The sequence below is a fragment of the Clinocottus analis genome, unplaced genomic scaffold, assembly GCF_023055335.1.
Source record: "Clinocottus analis isolate CAN_PGR_092001 unplaced genomic scaffold, fCliAna1.0.p SCAF_5, whole genome shotgun sequence".
Taxonomy (NCBI): Eukaryota; Metazoa; Chordata; class Actinopteri; order Perciformes; family Cottidae; genus Clinocottus; species Clinocottus analis.
Genome location: NW_027176207.1, coordinates 15,162,839 through 15,176,721, shown reverse-complemented (window position 1 = coordinate 15,176,721; position 13,883 = coordinate 15,162,839). Strand labels below are relative to the sequence as shown.

At 40.8% G+C, this 13,883-nt stretch overlaps 1 protein-coding gene across 2 annotated transcripts in view; it reads right to left on the bottom strand.

The window, feature by feature from the left end:
- Positions 1-13,883, bottom strand: part of septin8a (septin 8a) — a 33,553-nt gene that overhangs the window by 12,274 nt on the left and 7,396 nt on the right. For both annotated transcript variants that reach the window (XM_068600782.1, XM_068600783.1), the window contains exons 2-6: positions 11,191-11,305; positions 10,825-11,020; positions 8,730-8,916; positions 4,021-4,182; positions 2,581-2,677 (exon numbers count right to left, since the gene is read on the bottom strand). In XM_068600782.1, coding sequence (XP_068456883.1) covers positions 2,581-2,677; positions 4,021-4,182; positions 8,730-8,916; positions 10,825-11,020; positions 11,191-11,305 — 757 coding nt within the window. The remainder of the gene's footprint in view (positions 1-2,580; positions 2,678-4,020; positions 4,183-8,729; positions 8,917-10,824; positions 11,021-11,190; positions 11,306-13,883) is intronic.

The window sequence follows — 13,883 nt, the reverse complement described above, 5'->3', positions numbered from 1 at the left end:
AATCAAGATCCCCCCCCCCCCCTCCCCCCACACACACACACAGTTCTTTCTTTGTCTTCCTTTAAGTTCCCATGGCTCTTCGATAGGTTATCATAACCCGTCTATTTGACATCTGGCATCTGCAAACTGTTTCCATTGACAGAGGCCGTTCTTTCAGTCGGTCAAATGGAGGAAGACACTCAGACTTCTGTCCTCTTCGGCCGCAGTCTTCTGATACTGTGACAAGTGTGTTGCATGAATGGAGGGCAGCAGGCTGACTAAAAACTAAGTAGTTTTCTTGTTATACATTCCATCAGAGCAGATTGTTTGTAGTTAGAGATGGACGTGGTTGATAAGATAATTAAATAATTAGATTCATAACAAAGCTGAAGAATGAATGACAATGTCAGGTCTTTCTTTAGAAATAATAGATTTATCTTGTGATTCTCATGTAAACTTAGTCCACAAACAGAACTTTTCGTTGAAATTAAAAAGGCCCAATCAGTATTCCATTCATGCAACATCTGGTTTGTGTGTGTGTTTAAACTAATCACAATGTTAAAGATAGTCTGGCTCTGGTTAAGTGTAGATGTGTTGGTTACTTTAAAATCTGCGCATTACTTTCCCCCTTGACATGCAAGTATTTTTTACAATCACTATTTTGCTGTATTTATACCAACTTCAAGACTTGTTTTCAGACAATATCTACCACTCGTTAATTGCTGCTCAAGAACAACAAGATAACTGCAATGGAGAGAAATTCCAAAGAAATTAGCCCTTTCGCAGACGGCACTATTCTGTGTATTACCAAACAGGACAAGGTTGTGTGTTTCATGGTGACTGATGGAGTCAAGAAGGAATCTGTCCCCCTGGAGACACACAGCAGGCTTTATAAATAACCATCGAGTGTCCTCAGAGGGTTGGGGAATGAGAGTGGTCAGGGGATAATGGAGAGAGGGCAGGAAGACGGTAAGCCGAGGGAAGGAAGGAAGAGAGAGAGAGAGAGCTGGAGGGCGGGAGGGAACTTAGAGAGCAACTCCCATCTGAGCAGTAATATTCTCACAGCACAACCCTCAGTGACATTATTAAATTAAAAATGTTTACTCTCACTGACAAGCACATAGGAATGAGCTATGGGAAACAAAGACGTCTCCATAGGCAATGCTTGCATGCACAGACACACACACACAGACACACACAGAAATATACCTTTCATGCGAACAATGGAAGCCATTTAACATCATTCACATCTCTAGCGCACACAAACGCACACTGCAAATTTCCATAAACGACCTCCACGTACTCGTCCTTCATTTCGCAGTGTGTCTCTTTGTATGAAGTCACACTCTCGGCTGTGGAGGGCACGCCGCATTAAGAGAGAGGGTAAAAATAAATAGGCAAACTGTGGGAGGCACTCGCCACTCGGCCGTGAGCCGGAAAACATCTTTCACCGTGGATACCGATAGATTCCTTGCTTTTGCAGCTGCAAAGTTATATTGCATTCCATTTCTTAAATCAGGGCAAAATGGCGTTAGCAGTAGAAAGGTGGAACTTAATTACATGTTTCCTCAATTCTCCTGCATATGCTCTTCTGCGTCTGGTTCAGTGTGGTTTGGTTAATCTTTACTGGTGCATATGACCCCCAAAAAAAGCTATTTTTTGAGTTTGAGAAGAATATTCCAGCAATTGTCTGGCCTTTTGCTCAAAAGAAAATGAATAAAATGTATAAAAATATTTTTAAAAGTTGCAGACAATGTTCACCTAATCAATGTATTAATTAGTCTGTCACTTTACCAAAATGTTCTTGTAGTTGTTTAGTTTCTAATTTTATATATTAACCTCTTATTAGATATTTATTTTACTTCCTCATTTTATATGTACTTGTCGCGGTCCGTGTTCTGTTGCAACAACAGAAAGTTCCCACTGGAAATGAATAAAAATGTATCTCATCTAAATTGTTGCCCTTCTAGTTTTTATTGTGCACTTCCAATCCAAACTGTGTGCTTTGGGTCCTAAATGTGACAAAAGTGCCACACCCGAATAGAGTAAGAATACAGGGAACGGAAAGAGACTGAGCCATGTACTTCCTCAAACACCCATGACCAGTGTCAGATGCATTCACAATGCAATAAACCCCTGAATAAACACATACTCATAATGTGTCATAAAAAAGTACTGACACTGTCTTGATTGGCTGAGAGGCCTTCAAATGAGTGACAATATCTCATGATATTGCACCCTTCCCTCATTTACACCTCATATACCTTAATACTTGTCAACAAACAATCAATCAAACAACCAGCCAGCAGCTAGTGGATATAAAATAAAAATAAAGTCTAACTATTCATGATGACAAATCACTTGATTTGTGTTTGTGAATGGTGTGGAGCTGTCAAACAAACACACAGACAACTACTGTTCAAGGCCTTTCTGTTGCTCGCATTACATCAGTGGCAAAAATGTCAAAGTAAGTAAGTGGTTAAGTAATAATGAACTAATGCTTTATGGAATTAACCTTCATGTATTTACTGAAGTGTTTTCTTGAGAAACACAAAACTCCCCACACACACAGAGATGAACTTGCTTGAGAGTGAATCTCACCTTGCACGATACCCCAGGGGTACTGTCTGGCCCTCACTGTTTTGTTACCCACTTTGACCTCTTCCACGCTCCCGACCACAGCAAAGGGCAGATGGGCCTGCACAGAAAATAAAGATGTGTGTTAAAAAGGTCAAGAGGCCACAGATGTAACTGGAGCCATCAACAGGGGCCGAGTCCCAGCTGCCCCTTTCTTCTGGGTTACACTTTCAGAAAGAGTTTCTTCATGCCGATTATCTTTGTCGCGCAGCAAACCTCTTCCCAAGTTGCATTTCACCTAACACAAACATTGTATGTACAAATAACGCAAACAAACAAGATCAATAAAAATTAAGTGTTTACTTTCAAATAAAACTTACGTCAGTGTGACTGTTGTCTCCATTATCGTTCACAAGCAGACCACACCAGAGAGAAGTGTAACCACGCTGACATGAGCGCTGCACCAGAGCTGCGTTTTAAGTTTAACATGTGGCTCAGCTGGGGCTAAGAGGCCTATTTAGTTTAAGTGTTAAAATGCACGCACGCACGCACACACACCTCTCTAAGAGCTACTACAGCCTTGTTAAGATCGACAGTGAAGCATCATGGGACAAAACAGGCCTGGTACACAACCTCAAAAATTAGGCGGCGAGTTAAAACCAGCTGGCTGGTTGCAGCTCAGAGGAACAAGCTGGTGAGTGTGGGCGCTGATGTAACCGACTATGAATAGATGGGGGCACTGTACGAGGACTGTGTCTGGGCAAACCAAGACACCTTTTTATCCATGGAAGAATATACTGTTAGTGGATCTGTGCATATGTGGGCGTGTGAGCACACTGTGATTATATGCATCATCCCGGTTATGAAATCGGACCTAAAAAAGGCCCAAAACAAAGTTGAAAGGCATATATTCAGTTTTGCTTCTGATGTATAACTGAAAAACGTAGCCAGTAGTAGGAAAGCATGCTGCTTTCCTACTACCTAATGGAAAGAAATGAGAAATTGGGCAACTAGTGCAATCAAACAGACAGTATTTATACAGTTTTGTGTAAAACCCTATATAATGTTTGTATATACTGCATGTCCAAGCCCATGTCCAGGGTCAGCTGGTATTTGCACATATTGATACTGTTTTTCCCTCTATACACTGACTGATTTGTAGGAGGGCAAGTGTCTAATTAAGAGAAACAAACTAGCTTTTCAGCACGTGTTAAAAGCAATAAAATGGTGTCAACATATGCTGCTCTTACCAGATGTGTGACACGTGTGGCGCTGAAGAAATGACGTTCCTCGTCAGTAGGGCACACACATTATCCTTTTTAATCCAACAATGTAGATAAGCGTCGCAAATCTAAAGACCATGGCTATCATTTTACTTCTACCACATTCATGTGCCTGCAAAAATGTAGAATGATGGACAGACTGATTGTAAAGGAAATGTGTGAGTGTCACAGCATGACTTACGTTCATGGAGGCGTTGATCTCACTGACGGCTTCGTCGTCTGTTGGGAACTGATATATCTGGACACCGTTGCTCACCAACTCACTCATGATCTTTATCTTGAATTTATGAAGCTCACTCTTTGAGATCGTGTCTGCTTTAGCAATGATGGGAATAATATTGACCTGAGGAAAGGATGAGAAAAATAGATGGTGGGCGGGGAGGGGATTTAATAAACAGAGTTATTGAATGTGTGGAGCATCGTCTTTGTTTATATGGTTACCAAAAATATAATATATATGCGGTCGTGTAATGAAAGCTGCTTTGTGTTAAAAGCGGATACGTGGATTTCATTATAAACCGTTGTTTCTAGTGTGACGTGCATCTTCATGGCAAGACAAAATGCAGTTATTAAGCTCAATAAGATGAGAGCAGATGCAAAACAATCAACAAAATGTCTTAAGTGAATCACAGATTAGAGTAATTAACCTCCCTGTGTCAGCGGGTCATGAACAAACACAAACACTGAACATATTGAAGCCCTAATTAGAAGCAAGGAAAAAAAACAACTTAAGAGCGCTACTATTCATGGCTGACAAGAGCATGTGAAGCAACACTGCAGAGTGAATGAGCTTAGTCAGAACCCCAACAGATACATAAAACAAACAGTGATTATCAAAACAAACTGGGCTTCATCTCCAATCAGCAGCAGATGTGCAGAAATAAACACACAGCTCTTCTGCATTCCTCTGCACGGCTGCATTACCCCGATCACCAACAGGGAGGACGAGGAGCATCTCCACAGATTCACTCATCAATTCCAGAGTGTGCCCCAGAGCCGGAGCTTGTTAGGAGTCAAATTACAGGCTCATCATACTTTATGGGATCATTAGTTTACAGCAGGGCAGCCGGTATCGGGATTTACCCCTTATTAACAAACCAAGTTCACTAATCGTGATCCAGTGCTGACACTTGATCACTCAGTGACGAGACAGTGAGGTCTGGTCACTTCCCACAGTAGAGTTTTCCCAGCTGGCTAAAGGGTATTCCCAAATAGTTCCCAGTGTTTGTTCTGAACAACCAGGAGCACCAGATGTTTTGTCTTTTCTTGCACAGCATTAATGAAAAACATATCTATTAGAAGTTTGCAAAATACAATCATCAATTGCTTACTTTTATACTAAAGAAAGCTTGAAAAACAGTTTTTTAAGAAGATTTATGGACGCCACATTTAATCACAATGGATATCAGATATACATGACCGAGCTATGACTCTAAGAGTTTGTATTTTGATGCGAAGTGCGATAAATGGTCGCTGAGGAATTTAAAGCCACGCCAACTGCTGACTGTGCTAATAAGTGGAAATTTTGGAACAAACATGCATCTGTCTTTCATCTCACACAGTATCTTCGCCCTCCCGGCTTCCTCATCTACTCACACTTTAAAAAAAACTCTGATCTGGTGCAAATAGGCAAAACAATGCAACCAACAGAAAGATGTAGATGTGACTGTTGTAGAGGATATTAGACATTTTAAAAAGGTTGAAGGGAAATATCAATCCTTGCTTTTCAAATACAAACTAAATAGTCTACATCCTATTATTAGATAATTAACTTGTAAGGATTTTTTCCTAATTCAGAAAAAAAAACATTTTAAACAAAAGGACACCTCCTTCCAACCCTTATCTGTCTTCCTGCCTTCATCTCCCACAAACCCACAAACCATCCTCTGTCGGGAGGGGTGAATTGGACCCCTTTCACAAGAAAAACACCATTGTCTCATCTTGACAACGAACTCTACAGAGGGAACAGTTGTCTTTGGTCTGCTTCCCTGGTTTTTTGTGTGGCGGGGCTGTCTGGTAGACAGCTCTGTTCATGTACCTTTAGTTTCCAGATAAATGTTCACATATAGTGACGAAAGGCTCAATCTTCAGAGAAAAATAAGGGTTTATGTCATGTGTGTGTATATAAGAGAGCAACACTATGCATCTCATGACAATACAATATATTCATTGTAAGTATATTGTAAAAGTGTTAACCAGAAAATAAATGCTTTTAAATTTTTCACTTTGTACTATGGGAAAATACGGAGGGCATTCTGTCAGTATTGTACATGCTCGTAGAGGCTAAACAGCGAATTAGTTCATGGAAAAATAACGAGTATGATGAAAATAATCACAAGTTAAAGGCCTAGTTAATTTGTGACTGTTAGGCTTTTGTTTAGGCGTATAGAGACAAAACAGGTACTTTTGTGCTCGACCTGTGGCCATCTAGAGCTTATAGAAATATTCAAAGATTGATAGTATGTGGCAAGTAGCTGCAAATATTGCCTGCAGCACATTATTATTTCATGTGGAAGGAGACAGCTGCATAAAACACCCGTCAAGCCTGTCAAATAAAACAGCGTCACCTCGTCACCTCCACACTAAGGTCCCTCAACACGGTCTTGTTTTCAGATAAAACAGTGGTCATATTTCACATAGTGGAAAGACTGCAGGGACAGAGTGATGTTCACTGTAGCCACCCACTCAGCCTAGAACTCAACCCACTGCTGTACTCAAAATGCTGTTAATCATTTGCGATTAAAAGTGCCCGCTGCCATCACTGCTTTTATTTGAAACATTCAACACTTCCTGGCACTGTCCAAATAAAAAAAAAAGGCGTGTGAATAACCAAAATGTTCCTCACAAACACTTACAAGAAAGAGGGATCGGTTCACACAAATGGATGGAGGAGATTTAACTGAGGTAAGCTGCTTTGCCTCCACTCATATTAAGAGAGAGTATGGCAGGGAAGCTGCTACACGATAGCAAACACATTTAGCTTGTGTTCACATAAGGATAATCTATTTAGCTCAGGTAGAGAGGGGTCGGAGTGGCTGTGGGGGTTTGGGTGACATCGGGAGACAGTTGGCAAGCGCAGGTTGCCAGGTTTTGATCACTCTATTGGCCGGTAAAGACAGCACAGAGATCAGTGGTCAGTGCTGGCACCTCACAGCAAGAAAAGTGCTGCATTTGGATCTTGGCCCTTTTATGTGAAGACCTATCTGCTGAAAAGTATTCTGGTCTGTGACTTTGGTCTTAAAAAATACAGGTGGTCCTCAGGGGGAACTTGGGTGTCCTAAGCAGTGACGATGGCTGAAATTGGAATAAATTACAATCCATAGAAAACATCTGAAACTTTAACTGTGTACAGCAAAGTCAAATATTAAATCAACATGTATGTTTAGTGAATGTAAATATCATTGAGACCTAATGAAATACAATTAAACAAATGTTTTCCTTGAAGTCCTCATAACACTTTTAACTGCTCCTTGAGAGTGACAGTTGGCTGAAGTCTCCGGTCGTAGTACCAGGACACATTTGGCAGAGAAGTGCAGCCATGCGTTGATAGTTGGCAGAGGTATGCCAGCAGGTTTTGGTCACAAGCTGACCATCTGCTTTGTTCTGGATTCATCAGCTTTGCATCACTAGACCCGAGCAGAGCTGAAGCGTCCATGTTTGCCATTTATTAATAAATAACAGTGTGATCAGTAGTTGTATGTATACGTTTGACTGCTGTAACTAAAACTTCATTCATTAGTGAACCTCAAGGTGTTGTGAAAGGATTTTAAAATGCATACACACGTCCCTAAAAATCATACAAGCAGACAAAAGGACATTAATGGCATTGTGTCTTCTACGTGCAAGCAGTTCTCTCAGGTGTTTCTAGATATCATACATGTGCTTTAAAAATGTTTTAAGATTTTAAAAAAAAAAAAACACTAAACAGTTTTAGCTGTGTTCATTGCTGAGCCGTTTTGCAAAAACATGATATTAAAATTCATTTTATCAAGCTTTATCAAGCAGAAAGAAGTAATCTTCGTAAAAAAAAAAAAAAAGAAAAAAAACTGTTGTTAAAAATTCATGCCTATTTATTTCTTTGGATTACAAACAAAAGTCTGGTAGGTAGCGTAAGTAACATTAGCCACGAAAGGCTTAAACTCACACTAGAAAAACGTCTGTTAAAGATAGCACCACTATTAAAATCTATAGTTTTCTCGCCCTTTCTAACACTGTCCTCCCCCACTAAAACACTCTCTTCCCCACTCCCCTTCTTTCATGCTCCAAGCACTGATTTTCTAATTGAGGCCACGCCAGTGATTGCGCCTCTACTCACACATCGTATGCATGGCAAAACCCGGATCCCCTGATCAATAATCTGTGTAGTAAAACGCACACAAGAGCAATCAAAAACTAACAAATCAATTTGGCTCTGAATGGGATTATTGACTGCTGTACGACTGCAAATGTGTCAAACAGGAAGTCAGTATTGGTAAGATGAGCATCAGGAGGAAGTATTTTAGGGTTTTATATGTTATCTATTTATTTCACTGCTTCACAAGGATACATTTTGTATTTTTTTTTTTTTAATTGTATAGTTTCTCCTTGTATGGTAATTCCTTAATTATAATTAATAACATGTTCTAGTCTAATCTAATACAGAAAGTGGGCTAGACCTTAACATACCAAACATTTTAAATAATACAGGGCAGGTCTTGTGAACTTTTCCTGAAATCCTGTCCACACCCGAGCAAAAAGATCTGCGATGTCCACATCTCAGTGAAATGCACACCAGTGAAAGGGAGGAGTATCCAAAAGTTACTCAGACAATGTGAAAGGATGAGAGGTTTGTGAGTGTGCTTTTTTTTTTGCTGCATATGAAGGCGGTCTTTGTGCGTGAATTGTCTGTACCTTGCTGTCCAGTTTTTTCATAGTGACGAGGTCCAGAGACTTGAGGGAGTGTCCTGTCGGGGCGATGAAATAAAGGCAGATGTGGATCCTGGTGTCGTGGTAGTTAAACAACGAGCGCTTGATCTTCAGCTCTTCCTGGAGATAGTTTTCAAACTCGGTGTCGATGTAGTCAACGATGGGCTTGTAACTGTGGAGACAGACAAAGAGAAACCGTCATGATTTTTGTCCGTGGGTAAAAGCATAAATCTTTGTCTTTCTTTTTCATGCGTTTGTAATGAATGTGAAAGGAGGTATGGACTTGTCACGGGAAATAAACCAAGATACAGTTATGTTTTCAGTTTGGATTCAATGCCAAGATCTCAGCTCTGAGCTGTACAGCTGAGCAATGCATTAAATGTGTACTCTGCTTATGGAAGTATAATTGAAACCAATCACAGAGGAGGCAAAACATCTCGTCCTCTCTCGCAGCACTCTGAAGGTCTCTGTAGCCTACAGTGTCACCAGTGGATCAAACATCCATGTTTTGCAGTTGAGGCGGCAACTATATCTCATTTAGAGAGGTAAAATCAAAACTATAAGCAGCCAGCCACATATTTAATAAACTGCATCATAGCCATATAGATACAAGTCTCACAAGCATCCTTTAGTTCTCACAACATCACTTTTTGTTACTACATATCCTCTGTTGTGTTAACCTGTTGGAAATGCTCGATACATTTCTACATCCTCACTCTGTATTTATGCCTCAAGAAAAAGAAAAGATGTGCATTACTTACATTGTGTTGCTATACACAACACTACCACCTTGGCTTCATTGTAGATGGGGGGCACTACTGATTTTACGTTTCACTCTAACTGGCAAGACAATAAAATGGAGCAATGTCGTACGTCTGAAACCCTTCTTGAGTCAAGTTTGACCCACGTGATCAAATCTGGTGCCACTCTGAGCCACAGACAAGAAACAAGCATAAAATGTGCAGTTTCATGGGTTTGAGGAGACTGATCTTTAGATTGAATAGCCAGCTGTTTCTTTGTGCGCTGGTGCTAGTTAGTGGAAACAATTGCTTAATTTAAAATCGCAGTCTTTCCACAGCTCAGAGTTAGACATAAGTCTTAATATATTCTACATCCTCAGCCAGCACCGTGTTTACAGTCATCCGTCACATCTCTCTTCAATCTTCTCTGAGGAATGCACCAACGCTGACCTTTTGAGGCTCTCTCAGTGTGCATTTACAGTCCACTGCAGGGTTCGTCCTTCAGCATGTTGGTTTATACGGCCTTCAGAGAAAGCTGCTATCAAAGGGCGTGAGAGTGCTGCTGGCTGGCTAGGTCACAACAAGAGCAGTGCATTCCACAGCTGCATGTTAGAAGAAGAAAAAAGATCCACTATTTCCACTTTATTGCTGTCCCTCCTTGTCTTATTTCCATCCTACAGGGGAAAACCCAAACCGAGACTGATATCAGTTTGGGTCTGTTTCTCTCATTTGAATCACAAAGCACCATGGACCTAATTTGGACAGATTTGTGTTGTTTTGTAACTGGAAAGGTGGGTTTGAATAAGGACTGATAGGATAATCTGTCGTTGCACGGTCAGGAGTCAAATAGAAAACACACTGATGATATGCGATGATTGCAACACTTAATTTTATACACATCATCATCTGAATTCTGCAAAGGCGGCTAAGAACAGTACTTTGAGAAGCAGGTTAAGTAACATCTGGGTATGGCTTGAAAATTGGGTTACATTTGGTGGAAAAGTGTTAATTAAATACATCTACCCATTAATTATATACTAGAAGTGTAGTAAGACTTTGTTTATTGTTCTTTCCTCTCCCATTCATCGTCTCATGATGACCCCCAGTTTCCTGCAAACAATTATTTTAGCTGCAAATACTTCTGTTCTTTAACTTAAATATGATTTTGAATGAAGGACTTCTAATGGAGAAGTTGTACATTGTAGTAACCAACATGTACATTGGTGCAGCTTCACACTGAAATGTACTGCTGTTTTAACACATTATTTGCATCCAGACAGTTAGACATCGTTTGATCTCTCATCATTGACGACATCAATATATAATTTCAGAGTCCTCACCTTTCCTCTTTGTTTATCTGATCCCCAAAGCCCACGGTGTCAACAATCGTCAGTTTGAGGTGGACGTTGCTTTCTTGCAGGTCGTATGTTCGCGGCCGCAGATACACGCCATTTTGATAATGGCTTGCCTCTTCGTTCTCAAACATGGTGTTGAAGAGCGTGTTCATTAACGTCGACTTCCCTATACCGGTCTCTCCTGTGGAAGGTAGGAAGTAGAGAGAGGGAGTGTTAAATGAGTCATTCTTCGTCACGACTGTAGTGTTGTAGTTATACATGCTGTTGAAGATTGAGGGGGGTGGGGGGGGTGGAGGGGAGAGATGAGATGAGATGTAGATAAATGTTCAAACCTTGCGGTTAGGTACTCACCTACACAAAGAATGTTGAAACAAAATCCCTGTGTGACCGATTTACTGACCAGTTGGTCCGGAAGGCTGTCAAATCCAACATGTCCGCCCAAATTTAGGTTACGCTTCTCTTCATTCTGAGACACAAACAGAAACAAAACTTTGACATTGTGGTTGCATGCGAGGAAGACCCATATGGGAAAGACATTAGTCAGAGGTAGGACGAGTTGAATTTCAAGCAATCACATTCCTATGCTAATGAAAGACCCTGCATGCATTCTGCAGATGTAAAACACATCGCCTAACATTAGGAGAGATAAGCAGGGCCTGAAAGGATGAGCTTCATGAATAATTTTATAAGCATGAGGAACGAAAGACATTTCCACAAAGAGAAAATATACACTTTTTAGCAAGCGGAGAAAATAACTCGTTAAGACATTTAATACGGAGTGTGGGAAGTCGCTTAGAGTTGCAGTGTGTAAGTTTAGCAGGTCTTTGGAATAATTACAACATAAACATTTCCAAGCTACTCCTTTCCATTACTTCAGCACAGATGAGCCACAAAGTACAAGTGAAATGTGAATACACGATATAAAACCATCTATCTCAATTTACCCCCTATATTTCCAGTACAATTACATTGAATGCAACAAGCTGCACCTCTCACATAACACCTAAAACTGATCTCCAATGACCCCTGCAACAGGAAATATTGCAGAAACCCTGCACAACCACTCATTTAGGAGAGGGAATCTTGGAACTTAATACACAAAGATTCCTGATAGACAACCAACCAAAAGGCAGACAGACAAAACTACTGGGTTGTAAGCGTTTTCACCTTTGAGCTCCCTTATCTAACCCCTCAGACGGATAGACAGTCGGTGACAAAATAGAGCATGTTAGAGCTGGAGAGGAACAGACAGCATCTTGAAATGAATGGGGCCACCCGAGCTCGCCCGGCTCAGCCACGAAGGACTGCATACTTAAAGGCTGATGTCAGCGAACACAGGCACAGCTCAGCTAAACGCAACCCGACTATACTGAACCGAGAGGTGGCGGTCGGTTCTACACGAGTTACAAACCTGACTGAACTGCACAATAAACGACGGCCACTGCATGTGTGCGTGTTAGAAGAAGAAGGGGGGAGAAAAAAAAGAGGGAAATGGGGCTTAATGTGTCAGGAAACACTACTGGAGTAATCTGACGTGAGCTGAGCTCGGCAATACTGTGCACACGGAGTTCATTTACATTAACATCCGTGTTTAATGACAACAACAAAAAATCTATACAAGCTGTAAATGGAGGGGTGCAGGAACAAGTCCTAAAGCGTGGAAATGAGTTGAAATGGAATTGGAAGTCAAGACAAGCTTTAGATATTTTAACATTTTGTTCTAGGTCAGTAAATACCCCTCTTGAACTTGGTAGCTTTTACATGTTTTTAAAAAAGGCAGTGTTTACAGCCTTGTTGTGTAAACATGCTGTAGTGTGTTTGTACCCTGATGTGAGCTTTTTATTTCTGCCGATTGCATCCACACTTCAAAAAGCCTAAAAAGTGGTGTTTGTGAAGATTATCTTGCAAAACAAAACCTGTAAGTATCATGAACTTGTGTTTGCCACAGATTTTATTCTCTGCAATAATCCAAAGGTCACATTTGCTTTTTGACGAGTGATGCCAACTTCCGGCTTTGGCCTACAAAAAAAACTACAGAGGTGAAAATGCTTTAAGTTTGTCTACAAGTTATGTTGTTTGTGAAACATCCAGGAAATGTGTTCTATGGTGAGTCAGGTAGCAGGAAAGGTTCAATCAGTCAAAAAATTCCCGTTGGAGAGTTGCCGTTTTCTGGTTCCCAGTATTAGGAGGTTATGGATGAGGAAGTGGCCTTTTCTTTTTTTTTTTTAAATCATTCAGAGCTCATCAACCAACATTCATGCTACGCAGTGGTATTCAGTTTGCTGAATAAAGCATGTGAGATATTCGGACAGATTGCTGGCGGGGGAGGGTATGAGCTCTGGTATCGGGCTTGGAAGGAACTGGTGCAATGACTTGCTGGATTCCGGAGTCGTGTTTAAGAGGTCTGCGATTCATACTAGCCTTTATTTATCCAGGGAAAGATAAATAAAGGCCTGCATGCTCTTGTTCCCATCAACACCTAGCTTGGTTTCCAGTTTTGCGTGTGGAAGCTGCCTACCTGCACACAGTTGGTGATTAGGAGTCTTGTTAAAGGCCACCTTGACATTTTTTTGTGAAAGGGGGGGGATTTGTTTTTTCATTTACACCACAAGTCTAGGAATTTACACTCCAGGTCACACAGGCGTGCTTCTGGAAACTATGTGTGCCTATGTAATACATGTCTGGTACTTTAGAGAAGCATTGGCCAAAGTAAAGAAGCAAATCAGACTTTTTTTGACCTGTCTCCAAACTTCTCTAACCACATTGTTAAAATTCTCAGAAAAATAACAGAGATCCTGACTTGTGAGATAATTCTAGGTTGACCTCCTGCACCGAACCAGACTGAGCTGTCGCGTAATCTTTGTGTGTAAATCATAAGAGGCAGATGGGTCTGTGACTACAAAAAGAGCAGGCAGACCTGACCAACAGTGTTATCTTCACAGATTAGACAGAAAACTGCAGACATGGACACAAACTCCCCAAACTGTGCCTTAACTGACTCAAAATGTGAGCGTGCACTAAAGTCAGTGGTGAAGTAAAAGCAG